Below are 25947 nucleotides of genomic sequence, written 5' to 3' on the forward strand. Positions count from 1 at the left end.
TTCAACATCAAAAGTATAGAGTTTTATAATGTTTGTAACTAAAATTTACTTACTTTACTCAAGCTAAGCTTACAACTTAAAAAAAAAAAAAAATCCAAAGTTATTGCAAACAATGTGTATTTAGCCTGTAAAAGAAAAGTTAAATTTATAAGTACTTCAGTTTTGAAAATGATCCTCTCATAAATTACTACACAAACTCATAGCTTACACATGTAATACAGGTAGTGCTTACTACAATCAGAAAAGTGATGAGGAGAAAAGGCTGAATGAGTTGCACATAAGTTGCACATGAGTTGCAAAAAGTGACACATTGTAGGTTCTGATTGTCAAAGAAAAAAAAAACACTCTTACCTTTACAACTGAAAAAAGAAAATCCGACAAGGTTTCGATTGTAGGTTCCAATTGTAGAAATCCGAGTTGTCAACGGCCAAACCCCTCCCCTTTTGGAACTGAAAAAAGAAACCCAAAAAATAAAATAAAAACAAAAAGGAAATTACCCAAAAAATAAAATTATAAAAATTACCCAAATTATACTCTGAGTCACAGACCCATGAGGGCCAAGACAATGAGCCACACCACAACAAAACAAACATATCCTAAAGAAGCTGAGGAAAAAATAAAAAATAGAAAAGATCTCTGAATTATCCCCCTTGAACTCTTACTAGTCAACAAGAGCAGCAAGTACAATCATTCAATAAATTTTTTGTCCTAATCCTATCTCCTATCTTGAATTTTGGGGAAAAAAATGAAAATAGATCATGCCAATTCTATGTCATTTTAAAAAATCACAACCACATTACTCTTAAACAATGAACCTGTCACCTTTTGACAAGGGCCATCCCAGATAGGCATAACAACCTCATTCTAAACAGTCAGAATCCAAGTAATCACTAAAGCAACCGTCAAATCTAGCTATTAATATATTAAAGAAACACACAAACATAGACCATCAAGCAAGAACAGAAAACCAACAAATGAATTGCTACAAAAGCCACAAGCTTTACATCATATAGCAAACCCAAAGTCATGCCTCATACAATTTAACTACTCTGACCATAACTACACAAAACCAACATCTAGTTGCATAGTTGCATAAAATACTAAAACCCAAAAAAGATAAACAAATCAATAAACAAAAGCATAGTTTACCTCTTCTTTTTTTAGTTTCTAACCCACATATCAGCAACCCATTTCCTATTCAATTTTCCAACAATTCTTCTAGCAACCAAACAGTCCTCAAATACACACAATATTAGCTAAAACCAAAAACCATATTAAAATCCAACACTTAGCACATAATCATGTCCAACCGAGCCAACCAAGAAAGTCTCACTTAAAGAAAAAAATTTATATATATATATATATATATAAATAATAAAAAATAATAAAAAGAGCAAAGCACATAAAACCAATCAACAAAGGCGAAGAAATTGAGAAGCACAATACCACATATCTTCAGACTTCTCAAAATTAAAGGAAACCCATTTGAAAATAGGAAGAAAGGAACACACTGAATTCTAAATTTTGGAGAAAAAAACAGAACTTTGAAATGGCTATTGCAAATTATTCGCAGTATAATAATAATAATAATAAGTCATATAAATTCATAAAAGACTTAAAAACTCGAAGTGGGTATTGAGAAATCTCACCAAGGAATGAGAGAGAGTCGGTCAGTAAACTTCTGTGAATCCAACAAGCTTGGAATTGAACAAAAAATTTTGATGGTTGCAGAGAGAAGAGGTAGCTGAAAGCTAAAACGAGCACAAAAGATTCTAATAAGACACAATATAAACTAGAAAATGAAAAAAAAAAAAAAAAAAAAAAAAAAAAAAAAAAAAAAAAAAAAAAAAAAAAAAACCTCATAGGTCCGAACAGAGGCTTACCATGGAATGGCGATGTTGTGGGTCTATCTGTGAGCTGGAACAGCGGCGATGGTGATGGGGACAGCGAGCCAGAACGGCAGCGATGGCAAGCTGTATTGAAAGCTGGATTAGCGAGCTAAGATGAGGCAACGATTTGGATCAGAGAGAGGAAGGGAAAGAGAGATCGGTTGAATCGACAAAGGGAAGGCGAAGGGTTGAATCAGTGAAGGAAAGGTGAAGGGTCAGAGCTCGAACTCGGGGAAGGTGAAGGGTCGGAGCTCAGCACGTGAAAGGTCGAAGCTTGGGGAAGGCGAAAGGTCAGAGCTTAGAAGGCGAAGGGTCGGAGCTTGGAAGGCGAAGAGACGGTGGGCCGAATGAAAATCGACGGTGGTGGCTTGGTTAGGGGTGGGAAGGCTCAAAATTTTGGGAGCTGAAATAGAAGGGGGAAGTGAAGAAATAAACGGGGGAAGTGAAAAAAATGGGTTTATATTCACATCTTTAGCAACGAACTAGTTCCGTCGCCAATGTCCATTTCTTTGTCGCAAAAGGTATGGTTTTTACGTTTTTAGCAACGAAGGTCCATTTCGTCACTAAAGAACCCAGACTTTGTTAAGATTTTTAGTGACGAAATTCCTATTTTGTCGCTAAAGCATACTTTTAGTGACGAATTGTAATTTTGTCGCTATAACAATGAAATGAAAACCTGTGATTTATTTTTAGCAACGATTTTTTTTTCATCGCTAATTCTACCTTATAGCGAAGAAATAATTTTCGTTGTTAATACTGTCCACAGTAGTACTTACAATGACGAAATATTTTGTCACTAAAAGTTTCAACTTTTAGCAACGAAATATTTCGTCGCTATAGATTAATTAAGTTCACGCCAAGGTTTCCCCTATTGGTGCCCATTTTTCAGATCACAATGGTGACAACAATTATTTTTCGTTGCTAAATCTATATTTTTAGCGACGAAAAATATTTTCTCACTAATTTTCATCGCTAAAAATACATTTTGTTGTAGTGATTAGGCATAAGTCCTTGGTAATTCTTATAGACTTGGCTAGCACATACAATTTTGTTGATACTTCCTTATTTCCACAATTACATATTCCTATGGATACTTCTTAGACTTTGGAAGTGAAGGTGGCTAATGGTGATGTGATTAGAACTTAAGGATTATGTAAGGAAGTTCCTATCTGCTTGCAAGGGCATCAATTTTTGGTTCAATTACATGTGTTGCCTATGGGGGTTGCGATTTGGTGTTAGGGACTTAGTGGTTGAGTACCCTTGGGGTCATTCATTGGGACTTCAAATTGCTAACTATATGCTTTTCTTATGCACAAAAGTTTGTGCTCTTACATGGCTTGAAGGGTGCAAGTACTCACAATCAAGAAGGGACTCAATTTTTGAAAGAACCTGTGAAGAGAGGATTGATTTTGCAAATTCCAAATCCGACTGATTTCCATTCTGCAGATGGTGCTACCAAAGTCCCTGTCCAAGTTGCTAAGCTACTATTAGAGTTTGATGTAGTCTTTACAACTCTTGTTGGATTACCTCCTATTATGGGGCATGAACATCAAATCAAGCTTAAGGAAGGAGTTCAAGCCATCTGCCAAAGACCCTACAAGTACCCTTACTATCAGAAGAATGAAATTGAAAAGATAGTTAAGGAGTTGTTGCCTATTGATTCAATTAGGAATAGTTGCAGTACATTTGCTTCACTTGTTCTTTTAGTTAGGAAAGCTGATGGTTCTTAAAGGATGTGTATTGATTATAGGGCTTTGAATCAAGAAACTATTAAGGATAAATACACTACTCCTATCATTGATGAGTTGTTGAATGAGCTAGGTGGTGCTTGTGTGTTTTCTAAATTGGATTTGAGGACTTGTTACCACTAAATTAGAATGAAGGAGGAAGACATTCCTAAAACTGCTTTCAGGACACATGAAGGCCACTATGAATTTTTGTTTATGCCTTTTGGCTTGACCAATGCTCCCTCTACCTTTCAATCCTTGATGAATGCTATTTTTAGTCCCTTTTTAAGAAAGTTTTTTTTTTTTTTTTAATGATATATTGGTTTATGGTAGATCCTTGTCTGATCACCTTGGTCACCTCATATTGGTTTTGGAAACTTTGGCCAAACACCAGTTATATGCTAAGAAATCTAAATGTATGTTTGCTTGTGAGGAGGTGGAGTATCTAGGCCATCTTATTTCTGGTGAAGCTTTAAAGGGTTTTATTGGTCTCACTAGATACTATAGGAAGTTTGTGAAAGGTTATGGGCAAATTGCGGCACCTTTGACTGCATTATTGAAGAAAGATTCTTTTGTTTGGACCTCAAAAGCTGCCCATGCCTTTCAGATGCTTAAGGATGTTGTTTCATGTCCTCGTTGGCTTTGTCTGATTTCACCAAGCCCTTCACTTTGGAGTATGATGCTTCTGGTCTGGGTTTAGGAGCTGTTTTGATGCAAGATCATAGGCCTATTGCCTACCACAGCCAAGCATTGAAGGGTAATAAAGTTTCACTCTCTACTTATGAAAAATAAGTTTTAACTTCGGTGGTGGTAGTGAAGAAATGGAGACCGTATTTGTTAGAGAGACCATTTGTTATCAAAACTGATCACCAAAGTTTAAAATATCTATTAAAGTAGAGGGTGGGAACTCCAGCACAGCAAAGGTGGATCACTAAGCTCCTTGACTATGCTTTTATAATGGAATACAAGCAAGGTAAGGAGAATGTGGTGGCTGGTGCTTTTTCAATGAGGCAAGGTCAAGAAGTTGTTGCTTCCTGTTCTGTTTCTGTACCATCTGAACCAGCTATTTATGCATCAAGTGTACCAACAGTTTCTGTATCTGATATCCCAACTGCTTTTGAAGGCACCTTATGCATTATTTCTTTCCCTATTCCAACTTGGTTGTCTGATCTTAAATTGAGTTATACTACTGACTCTAAAATTCAAGCTATTATTCATGCTATCCAGTTAGGTTCTGATGTTCCTCAAGGGTTTACTTTCTATAATGGTTTACTGTTTTACAAGGGTAGATTACACTTGGGAGATTCTAGCAGGGATTTAAAGAATGTGGTGTTATAGCAGGTGCATGACAGTCCCTTAGGGGGTCATTTTGTCTATTTAAAGACTTTGCATAGGATTAAAAAAGATTTTTATTGGTCTAGATTGAGGCAAGATCTTAAGCAATATGTGAGGGAATGTGATGTATGTCAGAAGCTTAAACATGAGACCTGCTTCCCTACTAGGTTGTTACTGCCCCTGCCCATTCCAGAGAGACCTTAGTTGGATGTGAGTATGGACTTTATTGAAAGGTTGCTAGTCTCATTTGAAGTCTATTGTGTTTGTAGTGGTGGATAGAGTCACTAAGTATGTCCATTTTATGCCCCTTTCTCATCCTTACATTGCTGCCAAGGTTGCCAATCTCTATCTGCAGTTTGTTTTCAAACTGCATGGTATGCCTTCCACCATTGTCAATTATAAAGATCCTGTGTTTACTTCTCTTTTTTGGAAGGAATTGATGATATTGCAAGGAATAACATTGGCCATGTCTTCTTCTTACCACCCTCGAACTGATGGACAAACTAAGGTGGTTAATAAGAGCTTGGAACACTATTTAAGGGTTTTTGCAACTAATAAGCCTAAAACTTAGATTGAATGGCTACCCTTGGTAGATTTTTGGTTTAATACCAATTTCCACATCTCCACTAGGATGACACCCTTTAAAGCTTTGTATGGGTACCCTCATTCTCGGGTTCTAGACTATATAGCTGGCACTACAAGGGTTGGGGCAGTGGATTTGTTGCTTAAAGATAAACAACAGCTCTTGGCTTTACTTAAGCAGAATTTGTGTGCTACTCAAGAGAGGATGAGGTGGTTTGGTAATAAGAAGAGAGTGGACAGATCATTTACAATGGGGGATTGGGTGTACCTAAGGCTGCAGCCATACAAGTAGTCATCTGTGCACTATAAAAAGCTGGGAAAACTAGCTCCTCGTTATTATGGGTCATTCCAAGTCATACAGAAGGTAGGGGAAGTTTCCTACAAATTGGATTTACCTACTAGTTCCCTCATCCACCCTATGTTCCATGTCTCCAATCTCAAGGCCAAGTTGGGCAATCAAGTGGTGCCTAGACCTACATTACTTGTTGTGAATGCAGATTTGGTGATTACCCCAGAACCTATGCTGATCTTAGCTAGGAAATCTATTTAGTTGAGGAGCAGAACTGTTACTCAGGTCTTAGTGCAATGACAGGGTGAAAGCAAGGATGATGCTACTTGGGAGGTCTTATATGATCTGCAATCTAAATTTCCTCACCTTGTGAACAAGGTGCTCTAGGGGGGGAGGGGGGGGGGGAATTGTTAGGATTTACCATCAATGTACTATTGTATTGATTTACTGTTCACACTATTGTTGCTTACTATGTTTGTTACTGCTTGTGTTAGTTAACTATGGTTAATGGTTAGTCAATGTGTGGGTTAAGTGAAGGTAACTGTAACTATTTTTAGTTAGTTGCTGAGTGGGTTAGTTAGTTGGTTAGTGATGTGAAGAGCTAGTGAGAGTTACAAAGCAATCTTGTATAAAGGCCAAAGGCCATGATCAATGAAGTTTAAGCAAATTGTTCATCAAACTACCTATTCTTCCTATATTATCTCTCTATTCTCTATCACTCTGTTCTAGAGGTCCAGCTGTCCTCGAATTCAGCTACCAAACAAGTTTCTCCTTTCATAGTGATATAGAATAATATGCATCTTAAAAGTACTTCAAAGATACAAGTGATATCAACCAAGAAAGCAGACTAATCATCACTTGAAGTGGAGATTTGGGGTTTACTAAATAGCAAGGATTTTTAATATTTGGGTTCCAGTATAGGAGCTAGTTTTATTATCACCTTTGTGGAAAACCTAAAAAGATCTAACAAACACTTATTTTTGGCACGAAAGGTTTTAAGGTTTTAACTTAGTTATACAAGAGTTCAAGTCAATCTAATTAATAGGATGCCAAATTTGGTTGTAATTCATTGGTTGATGCAATTTGTATTAAGGAATTTTTATCGTAGGACCGGCCTAGTTGCTTTCTCAAAATTGTGTCAGTCGTATTGCACTAAGCAACGCTTCCTCATGATAGTTACTCAATTTGGTCAGTTTTGGGAAACATGAGAGAGAGAGAGAGAGAGAGAGAGAGAGAGAGAGAGAGAGAGAGAGAGGGGTTTTAGTTAAAGAGTTAGATCTAAAATTTCTATTTGGGTTTAGTTTTTTTTTTTTTGTGAAATGGTTGGATCTAAGATCTTTCAGTTAAAGGGATCGATCTAGGGTCTTTTGATTCTAGTCTAGGGTTTTTATTTTTATTTTTAATATATATTTTTTAATGAGTTTGGGTTTATTTAGTCAAGGTCTTTTGAGTGAAAGGATTGAGTCTAGGGTTTCAAAATCATCCATGTAATTTTAAATGTTTCATTTTAATCCTCATACAATTTAAAATGTTACAAAAACATTCTTGCATTCTATTAATGGATTGAAAATGCTAATGTAGCAAACAAAAGTGAACTAAGTCGTATTAGTGAAATGACAAGCAGCTTAATTGGCAAGGGAGGTCAAAACTTACACACTTGTACACCATTTTAGCAAAATTTACCACCTCCCTATGGATGCCAATGCCAAGAAGCAATGCCACTTTCACTACCATCAACCAAGACCACCAAATGGTTATAAAAATCACCATAAACCACTGGCACTAATAGAGACAACCACCAACCCCCCCCCCCTTTTACCAACAAAAAAAAAAACTATCACCCTTATGAAGCTCCATTCATCTAAATGGCTGAAACAATTTGAAACCATAGAAACAAAGTAACTGTTGGGAAATTTAGACCTCGATTGATATAATTAACAATTTTTAAACCCAACCCAAGTTATTAATTAGATCTATTATGAATAAACCTTGTTCAAATAAACAAACATCAATATCAAGTCAAAATCATGTACAGCAGAATGGTAAATAAGACAAGATATGATGGCCCAAGAAAACCAGTGAAACAAACTAGTTTCATAATTAAAAACCTAGGGGGAAACCTTCCCAAAAACAATCCACTATAGTAAAAAGAAGTTTCAGATCTAGTACACAGTCTTTGTCCCTAGACTCTACAATTCCAGTAGATGAACTTACATAAAGCCCCTACTTACACAGTCTTTCTACTGCTTCAGAACCTTTGAACTCTCCAATATATGAACGCTTCACCCACAATCACAATTGAAAACTCCAACTAACTTCAAGAACCTCTTAATGGTTTTCTTCACAATAGCAAATCAGTGGTGGTTGTTATGACTTTAGCTTCTTTGCCAATAGAATCTTCAAATCTACTTTAAAACTCTTTGGTTTGGTGAAAAGAGAAAACTTGATTACAAAACCCTTGCCTCATAACTTAGTGTTTCTCTCTCTAAAAAGCCTTCTAATAGATGGCTTATGATGTCCTTTAAATATCGATTAAACGCATCTCAATTTGGATTTCAAACGAATAAGTTATGGGTTTTTTCACGTTACTGATTTTTGCTGATCTGCGAAGCTTGATATACTAAGGAGGTGTCGAGCTTGTGTCAAAGAGGTAGTAGGTTTCAAGCTTCTATCGAGAGGTATCGAGACTACTATCGAGGTACATGTTGAAAATGTGTTCTTGAGCTATTCTTGAGCAAACTATGTTCCTTCAACTTGGTCTTCAATTACAACTTTAAGACATATCAAAACTTAATAAAAGACATATAATTTGGCATAGTTTGACAATACCGAAACACATGACCCTAACAGTAACCATAATCTAAGCACGACCAAAACATCGCAACACATATACCCACATTGCTTAGTCTCTCAGCAATATATAGCCTAACATAAACCCATGCTCACTCAAGCTCTTGGATTTTCAACACAACGAGAAAAGCACTCCTCATTAACATAGAATTTCAAATTTCACATCTCCTTGAAAGGACGAAATAAAGAGACACCCATAAATCCTTACTAATAAACCATGTTGAGAATAATCTCTGTCCTCCATAAAGAAATCCCACACACAAATTTCCCCAAAATTTAGAAACATAGGTTCCAATTAGATCAATTCTAAGTATATTTAACAAAATTACATAGCTAATTTAATGAGTTATTCTTTTAGTGGTTTGGGGATTTCTTAGCCAGCTCTCACGATCTGGTGGGTTCTTAATGGTGAAATGACAATGGAGAGGAGTTTTGGGGACTGGATTGATTATGAGTTTCCAATTGGGTAGAGTGATACTTGGGCATCTGGCAATGTGGCAGAATAGGGGCTTTATGTTTTATTGCCAAAGTAGGGGCTTTAGGTTTTAGTTTAGCCCTCCTCCTCCCTTATTGCACACATATGCTAGTGTATTAGTGGGATTTAGGAGTTGTTGGACTTAGAGAGGTTGGTGTTTCGAAGGCGAAAATTTATGGTTGATGAATGTTGTAGATGTCAAAAGTTTATGACGCATTCACAACCGGCTGATTGATCACGATCAAATATTTGTGATCAAATTAATTTCCAATTGATGATGTGTCAACAGTGGACAATTAGCAAATGAAATCAAGCCACATGTCAAGTCTTTGAGTTACCATGACTCACATAGAAATGACACATGTTCAAGCCACACGGCAACATCAAATAAAGAAAGTCATGTGGCAACTTCAAAAGAAAAGATGCACATAGAATGTTCTTATTAAATGCAAGACCAAATTAAATTCAAAATTTGTAATTAACTCTCAATAAATTTTGAGAGAAAATTCAAAGGGTTTGGCTTACCTCCAGTTAACTCTTTAACAAGACATCTCTTTTTCATTTAATAAGAAGCAACCATGTCACCCATTACCTTAGTGCACAGTTGAGATTAAAAATCAACGCCACATCATCTTTATAAAAAAAACACATCATCCTTATAAAAAAAAACACCACATCATCTTTCTCTCGAAGAGATGAGAAACTGTGGGTACTGAACTAAAGTCTCAAATGCCAAGACGAAAGAAACAAGCTAACCCAAGGGAAAAAAAATTAACAAAATAGCAACTGGGTATTCATGGATTGAACCAAAACCCCACAAAAAAATGAAGTCTTGGGAGAGGAAGCTACTTTAGAGTTGCTTGGAATTTATTTTGCGAACAAGAATTTGCCTATCCAGCACCTCCTTTGCTAGATGATACCGTATTTTATTCATATCTCAGACAAAAAAGACTTAGCTTTTCATACTCTATTTCTCTCTAATCAATTCTAAGATTAGAAACAAACCCACCAACCTTTAAAAAGCGAGTCAATTTAAAATCAAAGCCCTTGAAATGTCCAAAATGCAAAGAATGGGTATTTACCTACTTGTCTCTTCTTGTTGTTTTGAAAAAGGAATGAGAACATTGAGAAACAAGTGGGTACATATCTATTTGTTCTTGTTGTTCTGTACTTGAGTTGAGCATTTGAGTTGTAATTTTTGTTCCAAAATCTAAAATTTTAGTTTCTTTTTCTTTTGAGAATAGCCCAATGAAAATATTTGGTTGTTGCTCATGAATATCTAATTTTGATATTTTATGATTTTCTTCTGTTGTATCAATCAGCTAGGTTTTAACTTTCAAGTTTTGATTAATATGAGAATTTTGTTTCCTTCACCACTGTGTTGAGAAGACTAGTAAAAATGCTCGTTTTTTAGTTTCTCTCCTAGAGAAAGATGATGTGGCGTTGATTTTTAATCTCAACTGTCCGCTAAGGTAATGGGTGATGTGACTATTTCTTATTAAAAGAAAAGAAGATATCATGTTAAAAAGGCCAAACCCAAATTTGAAATCAAAGATCATTGGGTTGCCTATAAATAGAGGCTTCTCATGTAGGAAAAGGGACATACACTTAGAAAGAAAAATTATACTATCATTCTGCAAAAATAGAGTCATTTCTAAGTCCAAGAGAATTCTATTGCACATTCCAAATCAAGGCTCAAAGTAGGGATTTTCTTTTAAGTCCCTTTGATATGGTTATTAGATTAAGCCAACAGCACTTTTATTAAATCAATGACCTTCAATCACTCATTCAACTTGAGACATCAAGGCACAATTCAAGATCAAGCTTCATAGTCTTTCAAATCGTAAAGTTTTTTGGAGATTGAATTAGAGAAGTTTATTGTATTTTTTCATTGTAAAGAGTCATACAAAGGATTGGGAAAAAATTGGCCTTTGCCCTTTTTAAAAAAACAATCCAACATTTTGCCCTCTTTCTCAAACTAATTAGGAAAATGTCACTCATTTGAAAATCGATTTTCTCAAAATCGAGTTAAGCCCTATAGTGGTGTTTTTAAAGAGCTTATAATGACGTTTTAAGGACCTATAGTAGTATTTTGTAACTCGATCTCCATAAAATCAAGTTATAGGTAAAAAAAAGAAAAGAAATTGCATGTAACTCGACTTCATGGAAATCAAGTTACAAAACGCCATTATAGGCTCCTTAAAACGCTACTATAAGGCTCCAGAATTTTTTTTTTTTTATAACTCGATTTTGAAAAAATCGAGTTCCAAAATATGGACATTTTCCTAATTATTTTAGGAAATTGGGCAAAATGCTAGATTTTTTTTTTTTTTTTTTGAAATGGGCATTTGCCTATTTTCTCCCTAAGGATTGTACCTATATATATAGATATATAATCAATACAAGTTGTTCATTTATTACACTATTTTGTGACTGTATGATTTATCCTTTGCGAGATTTGTGTGTAGGATTAGATTGATTGGGTAGCAGGCGAATCCGTAACATTGAAATTTGGTTTGTGGTCATGGGGTTTTGCAAGGGAGGGAGGTCTAAGAGTAGTGTTTATTATACACTACTTATTACCCACACATCAAAACAAGACTTGAAGTCACGAATTTCAAGTAAAAATTTGTAAGTTCAAGTCATGATTTCAATGCAATTTTTGGGTGCGTGCAAATATGTGTAACAATCATTTTTTGGGGGCCTAATGATGTGGGTCTTTTGAGTAAAAGTTAGGTGATGAGTTTGAGGATTTTCAATCGTTTTGGGGATAGTTGTGTGCGTGTGTGTAGCTTGGGTTAGAGACTGCTATGCTTTTATACGGGTGTGGGTTTGTAGGCTTTCAAGATCATTTGGCATTTACATGATTATCTTTAGTTGATGTAACAGTATATATGGGTTGTACCACGTCAACTTTTACATCCAAAGTGAAATTGCTTCAAAATGTAATACTCAATCGTAAATGAGTTTTTGAATTTTAAAAAATGTTGAAATTCATTTTAATGAATGATTGAGTTGAAATGTATTAAAAAAAAAAATTATGTCTTTTATTTTATTTATATTTTGTGAATATTGAATTAATGGTAGTTTGGATTTTCATGTATTATTTTAGTTTTAAATCTTATTATATTTATTTTCAATGGTGATTTTTCTTTTTTATGTTTTGGTCTCTCAAAAAAAAAAAAAATGAAATGAAATCTTGATTTGATGGATACCACTGCCCCAGAGGTGCATTAAAAAATATAATAAAAAAAATGAAGAAAAAAAAAACCTAATCTACTCTATTCTATGCACCTTAGTTGATAATTTTTGTTTAAATCAAAGAAGGATTAAAACTTGAAACTCTATGGCTATAGGTTTAAAAGAGTAAATTTTTTTTTTTTTTTTAAGTAATATAAAGAAGGGGCTCCACATTTAGGAATGATAATCCCTATGAATGAGTCAACCCCGAATATTTACTTTCTAAGGGCTATCCTAAGCTGTAGCAACTGGACCTGAGAGTGGGCCACGCTCAAAAGGTAGCAACGTAAAGTGTCCATTTGGATACAATTTATTATTACTGAAAGTTGCTGAAAACTGATTGTTGCTGAAAACACTGTAGCAAAATAATTTTTAAATGTGTAAATAGTATCGTGGGACCTATGTTTAATATTTTTTAATACATAAACAGTGTATAAACAGTGCGTAAACAGTGCACGTACTGTTTATGCAGAGTAAATTTTGTCCCCCAAAGTCAACAAGTGCGGAAAAAAAAAAATACACAAAACTCAACTTTACTTTGAGTAAGAAAAATTGCTATCCAAACGAGAAGATATAGGGGTGAGCGGAAATTATGAAAACCTTCTATCCTAAGATAAATGCAACTTGGGCTATCATGCTGGCCCACAGGAGAAATATATATATATATATATTTATTTATTTATTTATTTATTTATTTATTTATTGAACTGTGAGAGGTTTGACCATATGATTCGCGGATTGTGCTACTTCTTTAGTTTTATATGACATGGTTGATTAGCAGGTAAACTTAACATGATATTCTTAGTCCATTAATTTAGGCTCAGCTCAAACTTGATGCATATCCTTGGCTAGGTACAACCTTCAATGGCTAATAAGTTACCGCATTTTGGGAAAAACAAAACAAATTGACAAAATGAATTCTCCTATCGCACATTCTTAGCATGATAGTTACTCTACAAGTATAAAATTTTTGTGAGATGTGAGAGACAAGGGTTGAGATTCAAGTTTTCAAAAAAGAGCTTCACACACATTTACACTTAGATTATATTATAATATAATTTTTATCTTATATAAAAAACAAAACAAAACAAAATAAAATGTATCCCAAGCAATCTAAAAAAAAAGAAACACTTTCTCAAAAAAAAAAAAAAAAAAAAAAAAAAAAAAAGAAAAACAGAATCACAGTAAAGAAATGTTTATTTATACACCAAGAATAAGAATATTGAATAAGGCCTAACCTAAACTTCAAACGTCAATTTGGCCCCATTTAGGCCAACCATCAACCAAATTTTTGTATGAGCGTTGGTAATAGCTTATGAAAGGCAAGTAAATATTCAAAGTTATAGGGCCATTAATTTGATATTTTAATGCTTAATAGCAAAATTAAAAGTTCATTCACATGTACTATTGCTGTTTTCTTTTCTTTCTTTTTTTTCTTTTTCCCTTTTTGAAAATGATGAGAGCAGCAGACACATGTAAATGGATTTGAGTTCTAGAGTATGTTGTTAATACTAAGTTAATTTTGCGGATAATGTAAGGATATAAATCGTGGGTAATGCGTGCCTTTTTGAGTTGATCAATCATACGTAGAAAACATGATGCGCAGAAACCTTAACGACTAATTAAAAGACAAAGAGCAAGTAAGAAGATATCTTTTTATTTTATTTTATTTTATTTTTTGAGAAACAACTACGAAGATATCTAAAAGAAGCTCAATTTGACAACACCACCCTCAGCTTTTTAAAAAGGCTCTTTATTCAGTTAGGAGGCAAAGAATACATCAAAACTCTATTAAACTAAACCCATCTAATCTCATTCATCTCTAAATTTTTATTAATGGATTAAATTATTATGGTTAAACTTTTTTGAAAATTATTTTAGTAATTCTTTTGAAAAGTTGTGTCCACAAATGCCTACCAATGCGTGAGACTTGGTTTTGGTCTCTTCTTTGTGTTTTTTGGACAGGATAGGACCCTTTCTCGTATAGTAGGATTTCATTTCTTTTTTAATTACCCACTATGATACAAGGTTTCTGTATCTTTAATGGAAAGAATATTGAACATGATTCATCCTGATTTGCTTAATGTCTTTTCAGGTATAACCGATAGCTGATTTGCTTAATTGTACATAATGCACAACATGCCAAAGAAAATCACACCTTTCATTGGCCATTGACCTTTAGGACAAATATCATTTCTTTGTGTTTTTAACAAAGACGTGTAGAATTTGAATCCCCTTCCATCACTTTAAATGTAACCAAAAAAAAAAAAATCCACCTTTCATTGGACTGACATTCTATACCTGGAGTTACAAATTGTTAATTTTAATTATCTATCTTTCTTAGAAATATATATATATATATATATATATATATATGTAAATTGGGAAGGAGAGGAGAAATCTAACTATCTTCATTGATTCCAAAATTATAATCCAGAAAAATTTAACTGATAATGTAGTAAACTTAATTAGTATAACTAATCTAAAAAAAATCAACTTTTTAGGATTTTAAGTGCTGGCTACTTCCATGACAAATTTATATTATAACTTTGGATTTTCTATTGTGTAATATGTATGGATTAATAAGGGTTGAAGGCTAAACCTTTTGTTCATAGTGCAAGTATGAAGGCCTTGCCCGAGCGAAAACTAAAGCTCAATCAAGTGAGAATGAAGATTTAAACAGAATGTTTTCGGTAGACACCTAGTAGTTTCTCAGTTGGCCAAAACCTTATTATGGAAAGACCCAAAATTAAATTTTGTTTTCACATTGATCTGTTTTTTATAGTCACTAAACCCCAAACACTACAATGTTATAAATAAAAATTAAACCCTAATTACTAGATGGGAAAACGACTGCAAAAATAGTGAGAAAACCTACTGAGACAATCCATTGTTTTCCAACAATTCTGCATTGAATATCCTTGAGATTCCTATTATTCTAAGAACAAGATCACCTACAATGTGTTGGACCTAGATCATGGAAACACAAAGATGAATTCAAATATCTCGAATAAACTCTTGGAGAGATCAAGAGATTGATTTTCAAGTGATAATCGTTTGTGAAGTGGATCATGTAAAAGTCACAAGGCAAGAGTAGTAATTAAGCGGTCTAGGGGTTTAAACAATGTTTTTTTTCATAGGAAAGCTACAGAGTCAAGCTCAGAAGGCCAAATTATACTAAAATTTTGGCACGAAAAGCTTGACAATAAGAAAGTACAACATGGATATATGTGGCATAGCAATAATATGCACTAATAGTAAATTTCATCTTTGAAAACACCATCAATTTACTGAGTTGTAAGTGTGTGCCTTATTGCTTCTTAAACCCTGTCAATTAAATGAAAATTTACTGTTGTCACAAAATATAATGGTGCTTAAGGTATAGTTTAAATTGTAGGACAAATATGACATTTTGTATGAAAGAAATGGATCAATTTGACCAATAAGGAAGAGGTGGTATGAAAAGCAGCCAAAGTAGACACTTTTTCTAGGAGTTTTGCTTTGCTTTGCTTTGCTTTGTGAATGAGAACTTAACTTTGGAACTCATTTTGAAGCTAACAAGAAGAAAATGCCATGTTCAGAAAAAGAAGCTCTTGTTAGGCTGTTCTACAATGTCTCGAGTTCATTCCAGCTCCTCTTCCTCTTCCTCTACTGCTCCTCCTTTATACTTCCCAAGTTCTTCCATTTTCTTGGCAGAAATCCAATACTTCAAAGGTCTAGTAGCAACATCTCTTTAATTTTATCTTTTTCATGTGTTAGTTTGCTTTTCTTGTTCCTTAATTTTTTTTTGTGTGTTTCAGAAACCAAAATCGATATGAATACAACTTCTCAGAGGATGAAGCAGAAGAAGTAGAAGAAGAAGAAGATGAGAGGTATTTACATGTTGAGTGCAACGAAAAAGATCTTCTTGTAGCTGACATCATTGGTGGCGGAGAATCACTATTGTTTTTGCCAAAACACCCTCGGAGGAATCAAACTCTTTCTGAAGAATTCATAACTCCACAAGAGAGCTTATTTGAAGACCCAGATGAAGATTCTGCCCTTGAAATTGAAAACCTCTCTGTTAAATGTGTTCATGAATCTGACGAAGAGTATGAAGTTGAAGATGTGTTTGAAGAAGAGATTCCTACAAGAGATGCTGATTCAGTTTACAACTCTGAAACAAATCAAGGTGGGCCCTCCATGCTGATTTCTAAAGAACTACACAAAAGTGAAGTGGAAGACAATGACAAAAACTGTGACGGTAATTGCAACATGTCTAGGCATCTAAGTTTGTTACATCAGTCACATGCATGTTGTACTTATTATACTTTCACCGACCTGTTATTGTTTTTGTTGTTGTAGAAGACTATCATAATCGAGAACATGAAAGCAAGAAGTCAGAAACAACAAATTTCTCAGAGGATGAGAAATTTTTTATTTTTGCACCACCCAAGTCAGAGAGAAAGAAGTCTATAGTTCAAGAAAAGGAGGATGAGATATTTGGTGATTCATGCACTGCTGGCTCTACATCTAAGAGCTCGTCAGAGTGGAGAAGCTCAGTTAATTATACTGAGGATCCACTTTCTTCTTCATCACGAAGGAGTTGTCCCAAATGGGAATCGTACACAATGTTTCAAAAATATGACGAGGAAATGATGTTCCTAGACAGAATAAGTGCACAAAAGCTTCATGAAACTGGTATTTTGACTATTTTCACTTTCTATTTTTGTTCTCTTTGTTAATACCATATTTATCATTCCTTTGAAAAACTAACATTATAGTAATTATATATATATCACAACCAAAATTCAGAGTCACTTAGGTCTGTTCTAGTGGGTCCAAGATCAATGTCAGAGAGAATTGTTCATAAAATTTCAACAATAAAGAAAAGGCCATCAGATAACCGTCGGAACCCATATCATGAACTGGAAGCAGCATATGTGGCACAGATTTGCTTAACATGGGAAGCCCTAAATTGGAACTACAAGAATTTTCTACAGAAGAGAGCTTCACGGCGTGACAATGACCCTGGCTGTCCTGCCTATGTTGCGCAAGAGTTTCAGCAATTCCAAGTTCTTTTACAGCGATATATAGAAAATGAACCTTATGAGCAAGGCCGGAGACCTGAAATCTATGCTAGGATGAGGCTTTTGGCACCAAAGTTACTTTTAGTTCCAGAATACCGAGGTATGTACTTTTTTAATCTGAAGTATATATGAAATGTATCAATTTTAAATTGAAATGATCGTTTTTCTTTGAACTTTAGTCATATGAGTTCTTTTAATTACACTATTCTACCTCTTTAAGATTAATGTTTCATCTATATCTATGTTGTGTTTTTAAAGATTCCGAAGACGATCAGAAGGAGGATGGTTTTGGATCAAGAATATCTTCAGATGACTTTCTTCTAATATTGGAAGACGGCATCCGAACTTTCATGAATTTTCTCAAGGCTGACAAGGAAAAACCTTGCCAAGTTATATCAGCATTTTTTAGGAGAAATCGAAGAGGTTCAGTCGATCCAACTCTTCTCCATCTAATGAAGAAAGTTAATCAAAAAGTAAGTATGCATTTGCCTTGTATTCGATTTTAATATTAACTGTTCATCAATTATTATAAAATAAATAGTAAATAAGGCATATCATATACTAGGGATTAAGATTGGGAAGATATGATTAATGATAATAGTTTTTACTGAGGGGTTTCACATATATACATTTAGATTATATTAGAGTCAATTATTATAAAATAAATAGTAAATAAGGCATATCATATATTAGGGATTAAGATTGAGAAAATATGATCAGTATTAATAATAATCTTTACTAGAGTGTTTCACATATATACACTTAAATTAAATTAAAGTAGAATTTCTTTTGATAAATAGATTCTCTCTTGCATAAATAATTGCCTAGAGTAGATTCTCCTAATAGTAAAGGAAGTTTATTATTATTATTTTTTGGGTCCAACTATTAACAACTGTTTTCTACACAGAAAAAGATGAAGCTTAAAGATCTTCGCCATCCACGAGTATGCTTGATGAGAAAAAGAAAATTAAAGGTGAACGAAGAGATGGAGATATTAATGGGTCTAATAGACCTGAAAGTGGTGTCTAGGGTTTTGCGAATGAATGACATTGTTGAAGAACAGAGGAACTGGTGTGAAGAAAAGATGAGCAAAGTGAGAGTTGTGGAAGGGAAACTGCAAAGAGATTCCTCACCACTTTTCTTTCCGGCACACTGACCCACCATATTTTAATGCTTTATGACTAGATATTGAATGTGCATTACCACATAAAACGGATATCCAGGAAACCCTTTTGTAAATACTGTTAAAAAAAAATTAAAAAAAAAAAAAAAAGAAACATATGATGGGGCCCAACAGATGAAAGTAACTACATGTGGGTGACATGGATTATGGTGGTGATATGGAATCCATGAAAGAGAGTAGTATAGATCATGGTTAGCTTTGTGATTCATGAATGCTGAAAGTGAAAGACCGAAGACAAAGCAAGGAACATGAAGTTATAGACAAAGATAGCTTTAGCTTTAGCTTTTTTTTTTTTGTTAGGGTTTTAAATAAGGGATATGAGCTGCATAAAAAGAAAGAATGAACAAGGCTGCTAGACATGTGGAATAAAAAGGTAGCACATGGTACACTCAAGGGATTAGTATAAGCAGACGACCCCACTTAGATAAAAGAAAGGAGAGAGAAATAAACGTGTACATCAGCCTTTTATGATATATCTAGAGAGCATGGTATTTTATGATTTATGTTAATGTTAATCTTGTAGTTTGGACTATATCATGGAGATGAAATGGATGACTTTTAAAATGCATGACTCGGTAAAGGTAGAAAGCATATTGCGATAGTAGCAGCTTTGGAATCTTAAATACGATCGATGTATTTTCTTTTCATTCAAAGTCTTCTTCAATCAACTTTCACATGCTATTTTATTGTCTCTCTAATCTCTATACACTTTAGAGAGAATACGATTGTTGTAAGATTTCGTTTCCTTAGAAATAGAAGCATTGGCCATGGCGTACATTGAGGGCTGGAATATATGCCTGGCACAATTAATTCCGTGGTCAAGTCCAACAAATAAAAAACAACTTGCAATAGTGAAGTTCACCAGTCTCTTCTGCTTCTCATTGTAGACAGTACAGGTGCTTAGAATTACGTAGCAGTGCGGTGAGAGAAAAGAAAGAAGGGCAACCTTAAATTTCAGGATGACTGTTTTCTATAATTCATATCTAGCTAGATCAAGTATTTTGATAGCCACCCACTTTTTTTAAACTTTCAAGGTAAGTTGAAAGATATGTTAGACCCCTAGCTAGGTTGACTTTGTACCAATTTTAACAATTTATTAATGTCTAGTCCAAGTAGTTACATAGTTGATTTCAATTACAATGTGAACAAAATGGTAAAACAATCACATACAAAAGATAAAGCGTTGTTCACGAAGTAAAAACCCAACAAGAAAAAACACTCGGAAGACCTAACCTAGCTCATCATATCCACTATATAGAAGTTGCAATACAACGTAACTTACAAGACCTCCGGTCCTCCAATATATGTAATTTGCTTGTATCTAAGCTCCTATCTATTGTTGCAATTGCTCATCCAACCTCCTCTTCACAGTAACGCTACACTGCAAGTCAATACGCCAACCACCAACCCAATCCCTTGATTACTTCAAGGCCACTTGAAGATTTATGTTGTCTTTGTGGTTTCAAAAAAGCGCTCCAATAACATAGGTGGTTATCTTGTATTTGGGTGGCTAAATTCTCCTATCAAGGATTTTACTAACGGAGAAGGTTGGAAGACAAATCCAGGGTCAGAGGGTTTTTCTTTTCGTTCCGGTAGTTCTTTTTCCCTTTTTGGAGATTAGGATTAATAAGGACTTATGAATGTGTAAGGTTTGGGCTATATCTGTCACAATATTGACTCTTGAGGCAAATTTCAAAATTTCCAACAATAGGAATTCAATTGACCAAGAGTTTTGCTTGGAGTTCGCACAACAAAAAATCAGCTAGCTTGAACAAGAATTTGAATTTTGCTCGATCAAATATGACTTTGATATATGCAACTTTTAGCCTTCATTACCCACTGTTATAATACAATAATAATGAAAGAGATTTGTTATGGAATTAATTAGACAACATCAAAAAATCTTAGTAGAAATTTCTCTTCCTTTTTATTTTTAGTACTTTTGTTTTTGATTGTATTGGGAAATTAGGGGGGGGAGGGGAAAAGTAGGCATAGAGTCGCCATTATTCCTAGACGTGGGGTGAATTCCCTAAAATCCCCCCCCCCCCACTAAGTCCACACATCTCTTATGATGATAGTTGTACCTAACAAGTAACAAGTATATCCACTCCAAACTCTCTATAAAAGGGACCAAACTTCACCAAGTAAAGGTATGTACTACTATTCATCAACTTCTCATACTTGAATCCTAGAAAGAAATACAAATATAATCGTCAAATGATTCTTGGTGGGTTCCACCCTAGTTAACTTCGATAGTCTTTCTTTCTTTTTTAGGTTACTAATTGTCCTTAGTGTTCAGAGCTTGTGGCCTACTGATTTCATACTTCATCAATCTATGTGTGTGTGTGTGTGTGTGTGTGTTTGTGTGTGAAAGAATAGATACCAATGAAAAGGCATTGTTGAAATGTCACTACAGAGACAGCTTTTAAAACATAATTAAAATGGCTACTAGCGATTAAGAATCATCAACCCTCACAAAGATACGTACTTTTTCTCCTTATTTCTACAAAAATTTGCTAATTTGTCCACGATCTCACTTGAGCAAATTGATTGTAGCTTAAAGGAACTGGCTCTCACTTGAGTGAACAATTTATTTAATTTGAAAATTTTGTCTATCCTTTGCATGTAATTTTGCTTAAGTGTTCACTTTTGAAATAGGATCACCACATATATTACAACATACATTAAAATAAAATAAAATAAAATCCCTACTAGCTTGTGATATATTGAGATTCATATCTTATCATGCATACGAATCAAAAGATATCTTTGGAGGTATGCCTCTTAGTTTTGTCATTTCAAATTTTCAACAAGTTAATGTTGACTAGTCTTAAAATTTTTTTTTTTTTTTTAAATCTTAATGATTTTATAACACACATCACACATATGAAAAATATCCTCTACACCAAAATTCACTATTAATTTGTTCGAAACTAATATGAACTTGTGCTACTACCTAGTTTAACGTATATTTACACACAGCCGGCTCTAAAATAGAAGTATGAGATGCCCCAAGTAAAGAAAGACCATCTAATTTTAACCAATAGAGTTATTTTTTTATTGTAATAATATTAATTAAGCTCAAATATTGGCCAATAAATAAATCAATATTTTTAAACAAAAGAGAAATTCTACATTCACAACATTTTTCACAATATTTTCACAATAAATTTTAAATGGCAGGTTATTACTGACTATTCTTAGTGGCTAAAAATGTAGTTTTAGTGGTGGGTTCAAATTAGAACTAATAATAACTTAAAACTTAGGATTTGTTGTGAAAATGTTGTGCATTTAGCACTTCTATAAAAATAAATAAATAAAATAAAATAAAAAATAAAAAAAGAGCAACACAAAATATTTTACAACATTTTTTACAACAGTTGAGTTGGCTAACTTTTACTGGTTCTCATCTAGATTCATTACTAACATCACTTTTTTACTTACCACTATTAATTTGCCACATTAACAGGTATGAAAAGTTTGTCAAATTTTTTATGTCTATAGACATTCTCAAAAAAAAAATTGTGGTGGTTCATATTAATTAGTAATTTTGCATCTAACAAGAGAATAGAGCTTAAGCAATATTTCTTTTTAAAAAAAAAATTCATTTTTAAATATATAAAAAGCCTCCACTCATTTTTTGCCTTATTCCTCTAAATGCATCAAGTCACCCTTGCATTTACAAGAGTAAACTCTTAAGTCTTATTTAGAAGCGACACTACTTCTATGTTAGTATAGGTAAATTCCTTCTTTTGTCATTGTTAGTTACATAGGCATTGCACTATAAAATTGTACTTCACTAAGAGAACAACTCATCCTCCACAAGTAACAATCAGCATTGATCAATCCTAAATGAGACTTTAACACTAGTACTAAAGTAATCATTTATCTGTAGCTTGTTGATACCTTTTAAACCTTTTTAAATAAAGCCTAGGTGAGGTTAGGTTCCAACTACTAGTGATCCTATTTGAAGGATTTTAGTCCCATTCTAAAAGATATTGCCCTTACTTCTCAAGAGAAACCTACGTGGTAAAGGTATAATTTCTGACTTAAAATCTTAGATTTTTATCCTTATTTATATTTGTTATGAGCCTTTTTTACAATATTGGGTTGGGCTGCCTCCTGCGGTACTGGATCCAAGTATTCTGAGTAAGGGAGTTGAGACCGGTCCAACTGTAACTCAATTTGGTCTGACTTGTGCGCAAACTATACCTCGTTCGCCAAGAGCATGCTTACGGCAAGCAGAACTACCTTAGAAGAGTTGTACTGGCAAGCAGACATGATAATAATAACAAAAGAAAACACTTTGGCTTTTTAATCAAAACGAATAAATAATCCCCAATTAAAAAAATAACCTCAATAATAACAAGCACTTTTGTAAAGAAAATAGGGGGAACAAGTGGGTAGAACATGCGTTAACAAAAAAAAAGAAATCAAATCAATCTGATGTGCCAAGCTATGCCACAAGACCAAGACCAGAGAGGGAAGAATGTTTTTCCTCAATGTGAATAATCTCCCAAGAAAATCCTGCCATGGAAATTAATCACTTTGAGGGAAATGGACCTGAATGGTTGATGCCCAAAAGAACCCTTTACTTTTGGCAGAGAGCAAGACTTTGAGAGGGAGAGAGGGAGTCAACCTATTGATGCATGTCTACCGTTCTAACTCCCTGTTTTTCTTTCCTTCTTTTCTAATTTTCCCTTTTATCTTTCTTTTTTTTCTCTTTTTTTCTCAATCTTGTTTTCTATTCTGTGGTTTTCCTTAGAGGTTCCTATTATCGTGATTATGCCCCCCTTGTGCACGGTAAGGGCCCCTTTTTATAGTGCTTGTTGTGACCAGTTTTACTATTTTAGTCTTTAACCACCTTTGTCTGATTTTGGTGTATTTGCTGACCACCACTAGTCTGTTTATGTTGGCTGTGCCACTACCCATCACCAGACAAAGAAGATTATTTTGTTTTTTTGTCTATCGTGGCACCCTTACCTGCTACAGTGTGGGTGCCCTCTCTCTCTCTCTATCCCTCATGGCATGCACCTAAAGATTCAAACTCATCCTTACTTCTTTTTGGTAATATGTCATCCCAGCAGGATATTTCCCCCAAAAGAGCCTAAGCAGGAATCTCAGAATAGATTTTCCCTTCTCCCCACCGCCAGATCATGCCCTTTTACCTCTGACCCATGACCTCACCTTGTCCTGTATTGACTGGGTACAGGCTGGTGATGTCTGGGCCTTGCGCATGCCTCTCTTCTATGTATGTCCAAAATCTGTCTGCTGCTCATGCATTCACCATGGTTTGAAGGCTTGCCTACACAGTCTGCCATCCGCCCTTGACTTCTTATTTGAGTTGTTTTCTGATTTCCCTTTCTTTTATGGCTCGCTTCCCTTAGGAGCTGGGCTTTATTTGATGGTGGGCTTTGCCTTCTTTCAACCTACTCTTTTACTGCTATCATTTCCTGTCATACCACTCTGTCATTCCTGCTGCGGCGTTATTTGACCTAATCCTATTGGGCCTCTTTGGGCCTGCCATTTATTCTTCTCCCAATAGCCCTGTATGGCCATTAGTTCTTTTATTACATTACTTGCAGGCTCTTGTGTCCCATTTGTTTCTTCTTGGGCATCCTTGGTCCGTTTGCTTTCCTTGGGCTTCCTTGGCCCTTTTTCTAACTCTGTATTCCCATGGACTTTTACTAACTTCTTTGGACTTCCCCAGCTCAATTACTTTATCCCTCATCCTTGGGGCTCATGGGCTTGTCATCAACCCCTTACTTTTTTTGCTTGCATTACTTTGAGCCTATTGTGGCTCATTCTCACTTTTTTACATCATATACTACTCATGGGTTTGCTACTTTTCTCTTTCCAGGCTCCTTTAAGCCCATCTGCTTCCTCAAAGCCCGTTTATTTATTTCATGGACCTATGATCTATTATTTCTGCCACTTGAGCTTAATGGTTTTTCTATCCATTTACCAACTCTTTTCTACCCGTGTTGCTGGGCTTCTTCTTTCTATTTCGATTCCCAAAATGATCATCAACAATATTATCTAGCTTTGAATTTCATGATCATATGTTGATTCACAGTAGTGTAATGATCATGTAACTAGAAATTGAATTAAAATGATTGTCTCTTAGTTCCTAGGTTTATGTTTTCTTTTAACGCACCTCTGATATTGCTCACTGGTTTAATCTAGATTTTTTTTTTTTTTTTCTTAATCATGTGTATAGGTTAGGGGTGTTTCATTTGATTGACATCACATGCATGCCGATTTGATTAGTCATTACTCAGGATTAGTCATCCTACATAAAATAACAAAATAAAAAAAAAAAAAAAAAAAAACATCATGCAAATGGATAAGATCAAATGTGGAAAGAATAATTTCTCATGCATTTTTACATGCACCCATAATTTTGATTTCATTTTATGTAGTTTATCACTCCAAAATGATAGAATTTGTCATATGAAATTATGTGTTTTGAGCATACAAGTGGGACTTTCTCACATATATAAGATGATTAATGTTCATACAAATGAGGTTTTTTTTTATTTAAAAAAAAAAAGTTTCAATTTATGATATTCGCTTCTGATGATAGCTCCTTTATCAACAAACCAAAACACTAATCAGTTTTTTAGTGTAGGCGAGAATTGAACCTTAGATCTCTTATTCAACCATAAAAAAACTTTACCAGCTGAGCTAACTAAAACTCACCCATACCATACAAATGAGGTTAATGGTTAATGTCCGTACACTTAATAATGGAATTAAACATGGGAATTTGGTTCTCATTCACAAAACAATAGCAGTGCATCCATTCCCCTGTCATTTACATTATAACATGCATTGTAAGATGTCCAAGCATCATTCACATGCACCTAGTTTTTTATTGAGTTCTATTGTTTTTTAGTCAATTTATGAACAATTTTTTTTTTACTTGGACTTGACTTGTTTATTAAAAAGGCCTAAAATTAGACTCAATCTTGACTTGTTTATAAACAAACAAACATAAATGAACTTTTTATCAAACCAAGCCCAAGTAGTTTATAAACATCATGGTTTATTTACAACCCTAAGCATAATTGACTCTAAATGGCCTACAAAAATACATTTTTGTCCATGAGCTTTTTACACTCTCTTTACTTCATTGGGCCATTAAAGAAAAAACATTTTTTTTTTCCTTTGCAAACCAAAGAAAGTAAAGATAAAATACATTCTTCTCTTTTTTTATCTCCATCCCTCCCTTCGTCCAAACATACAAGAGGAAAACATATTCTCCCTTTCTTTACCTTTTATTTTACCTTGTCCTTTTCTTTTTTC

At 34.3% G+C, this 25947-nt stretch overlaps 1 protein-coding gene across 2 annotated transcripts; it reads left to right on the top strand.

Moving 5' to 3' along the window:
• The first annotated feature begins 15756 nt into the window (after nt 1-15756).
• Nucleotides 15757-19286, top strand: LOC112037488 (uncharacterized). 2 transcript variants are annotated; one of them, XM_024070330.2, is made up of 6 exons: nt 15757-16101; nt 16188-16630; nt 16732-17067; nt 17182-17556; nt 17715-17929; nt 18364-19286. In XM_024070330.2, exons 1-6 carry the CDS (start codon nt 15956-15958, stop codon nt 18610-18612), a joined length of 1764 nt encoding a protein of 587 aa, XP_023926098.1. In that variant the 5' UTR covers nt 15757-15955; the 3' UTR covers nt 18613-19286. The 2 variants fall into 2 exon arrangements, with proteins under 2 accessions (XP_023926098.1, XP_023926099.1); XM_024070331.2 differs by having other exon boundaries at nt 16735-17067.
• The last annotated feature ends 6661 nt before the right edge of the window (nt 19287-25947 follow it).

Source organism: Quercus suber, unplaced genomic scaffold, assembly GCF_002906115.3.
Source record: "Quercus suber isolate HL8 unplaced genomic scaffold, Cork oak 2.0 scaffold_43, whole genome shotgun sequence".
NCBI classification, from domain to species: domain Eukaryota; kingdom Viridiplantae; phylum Streptophyta; class Magnoliopsida; order Fagales; family Fagaceae; genus Quercus; species Quercus suber.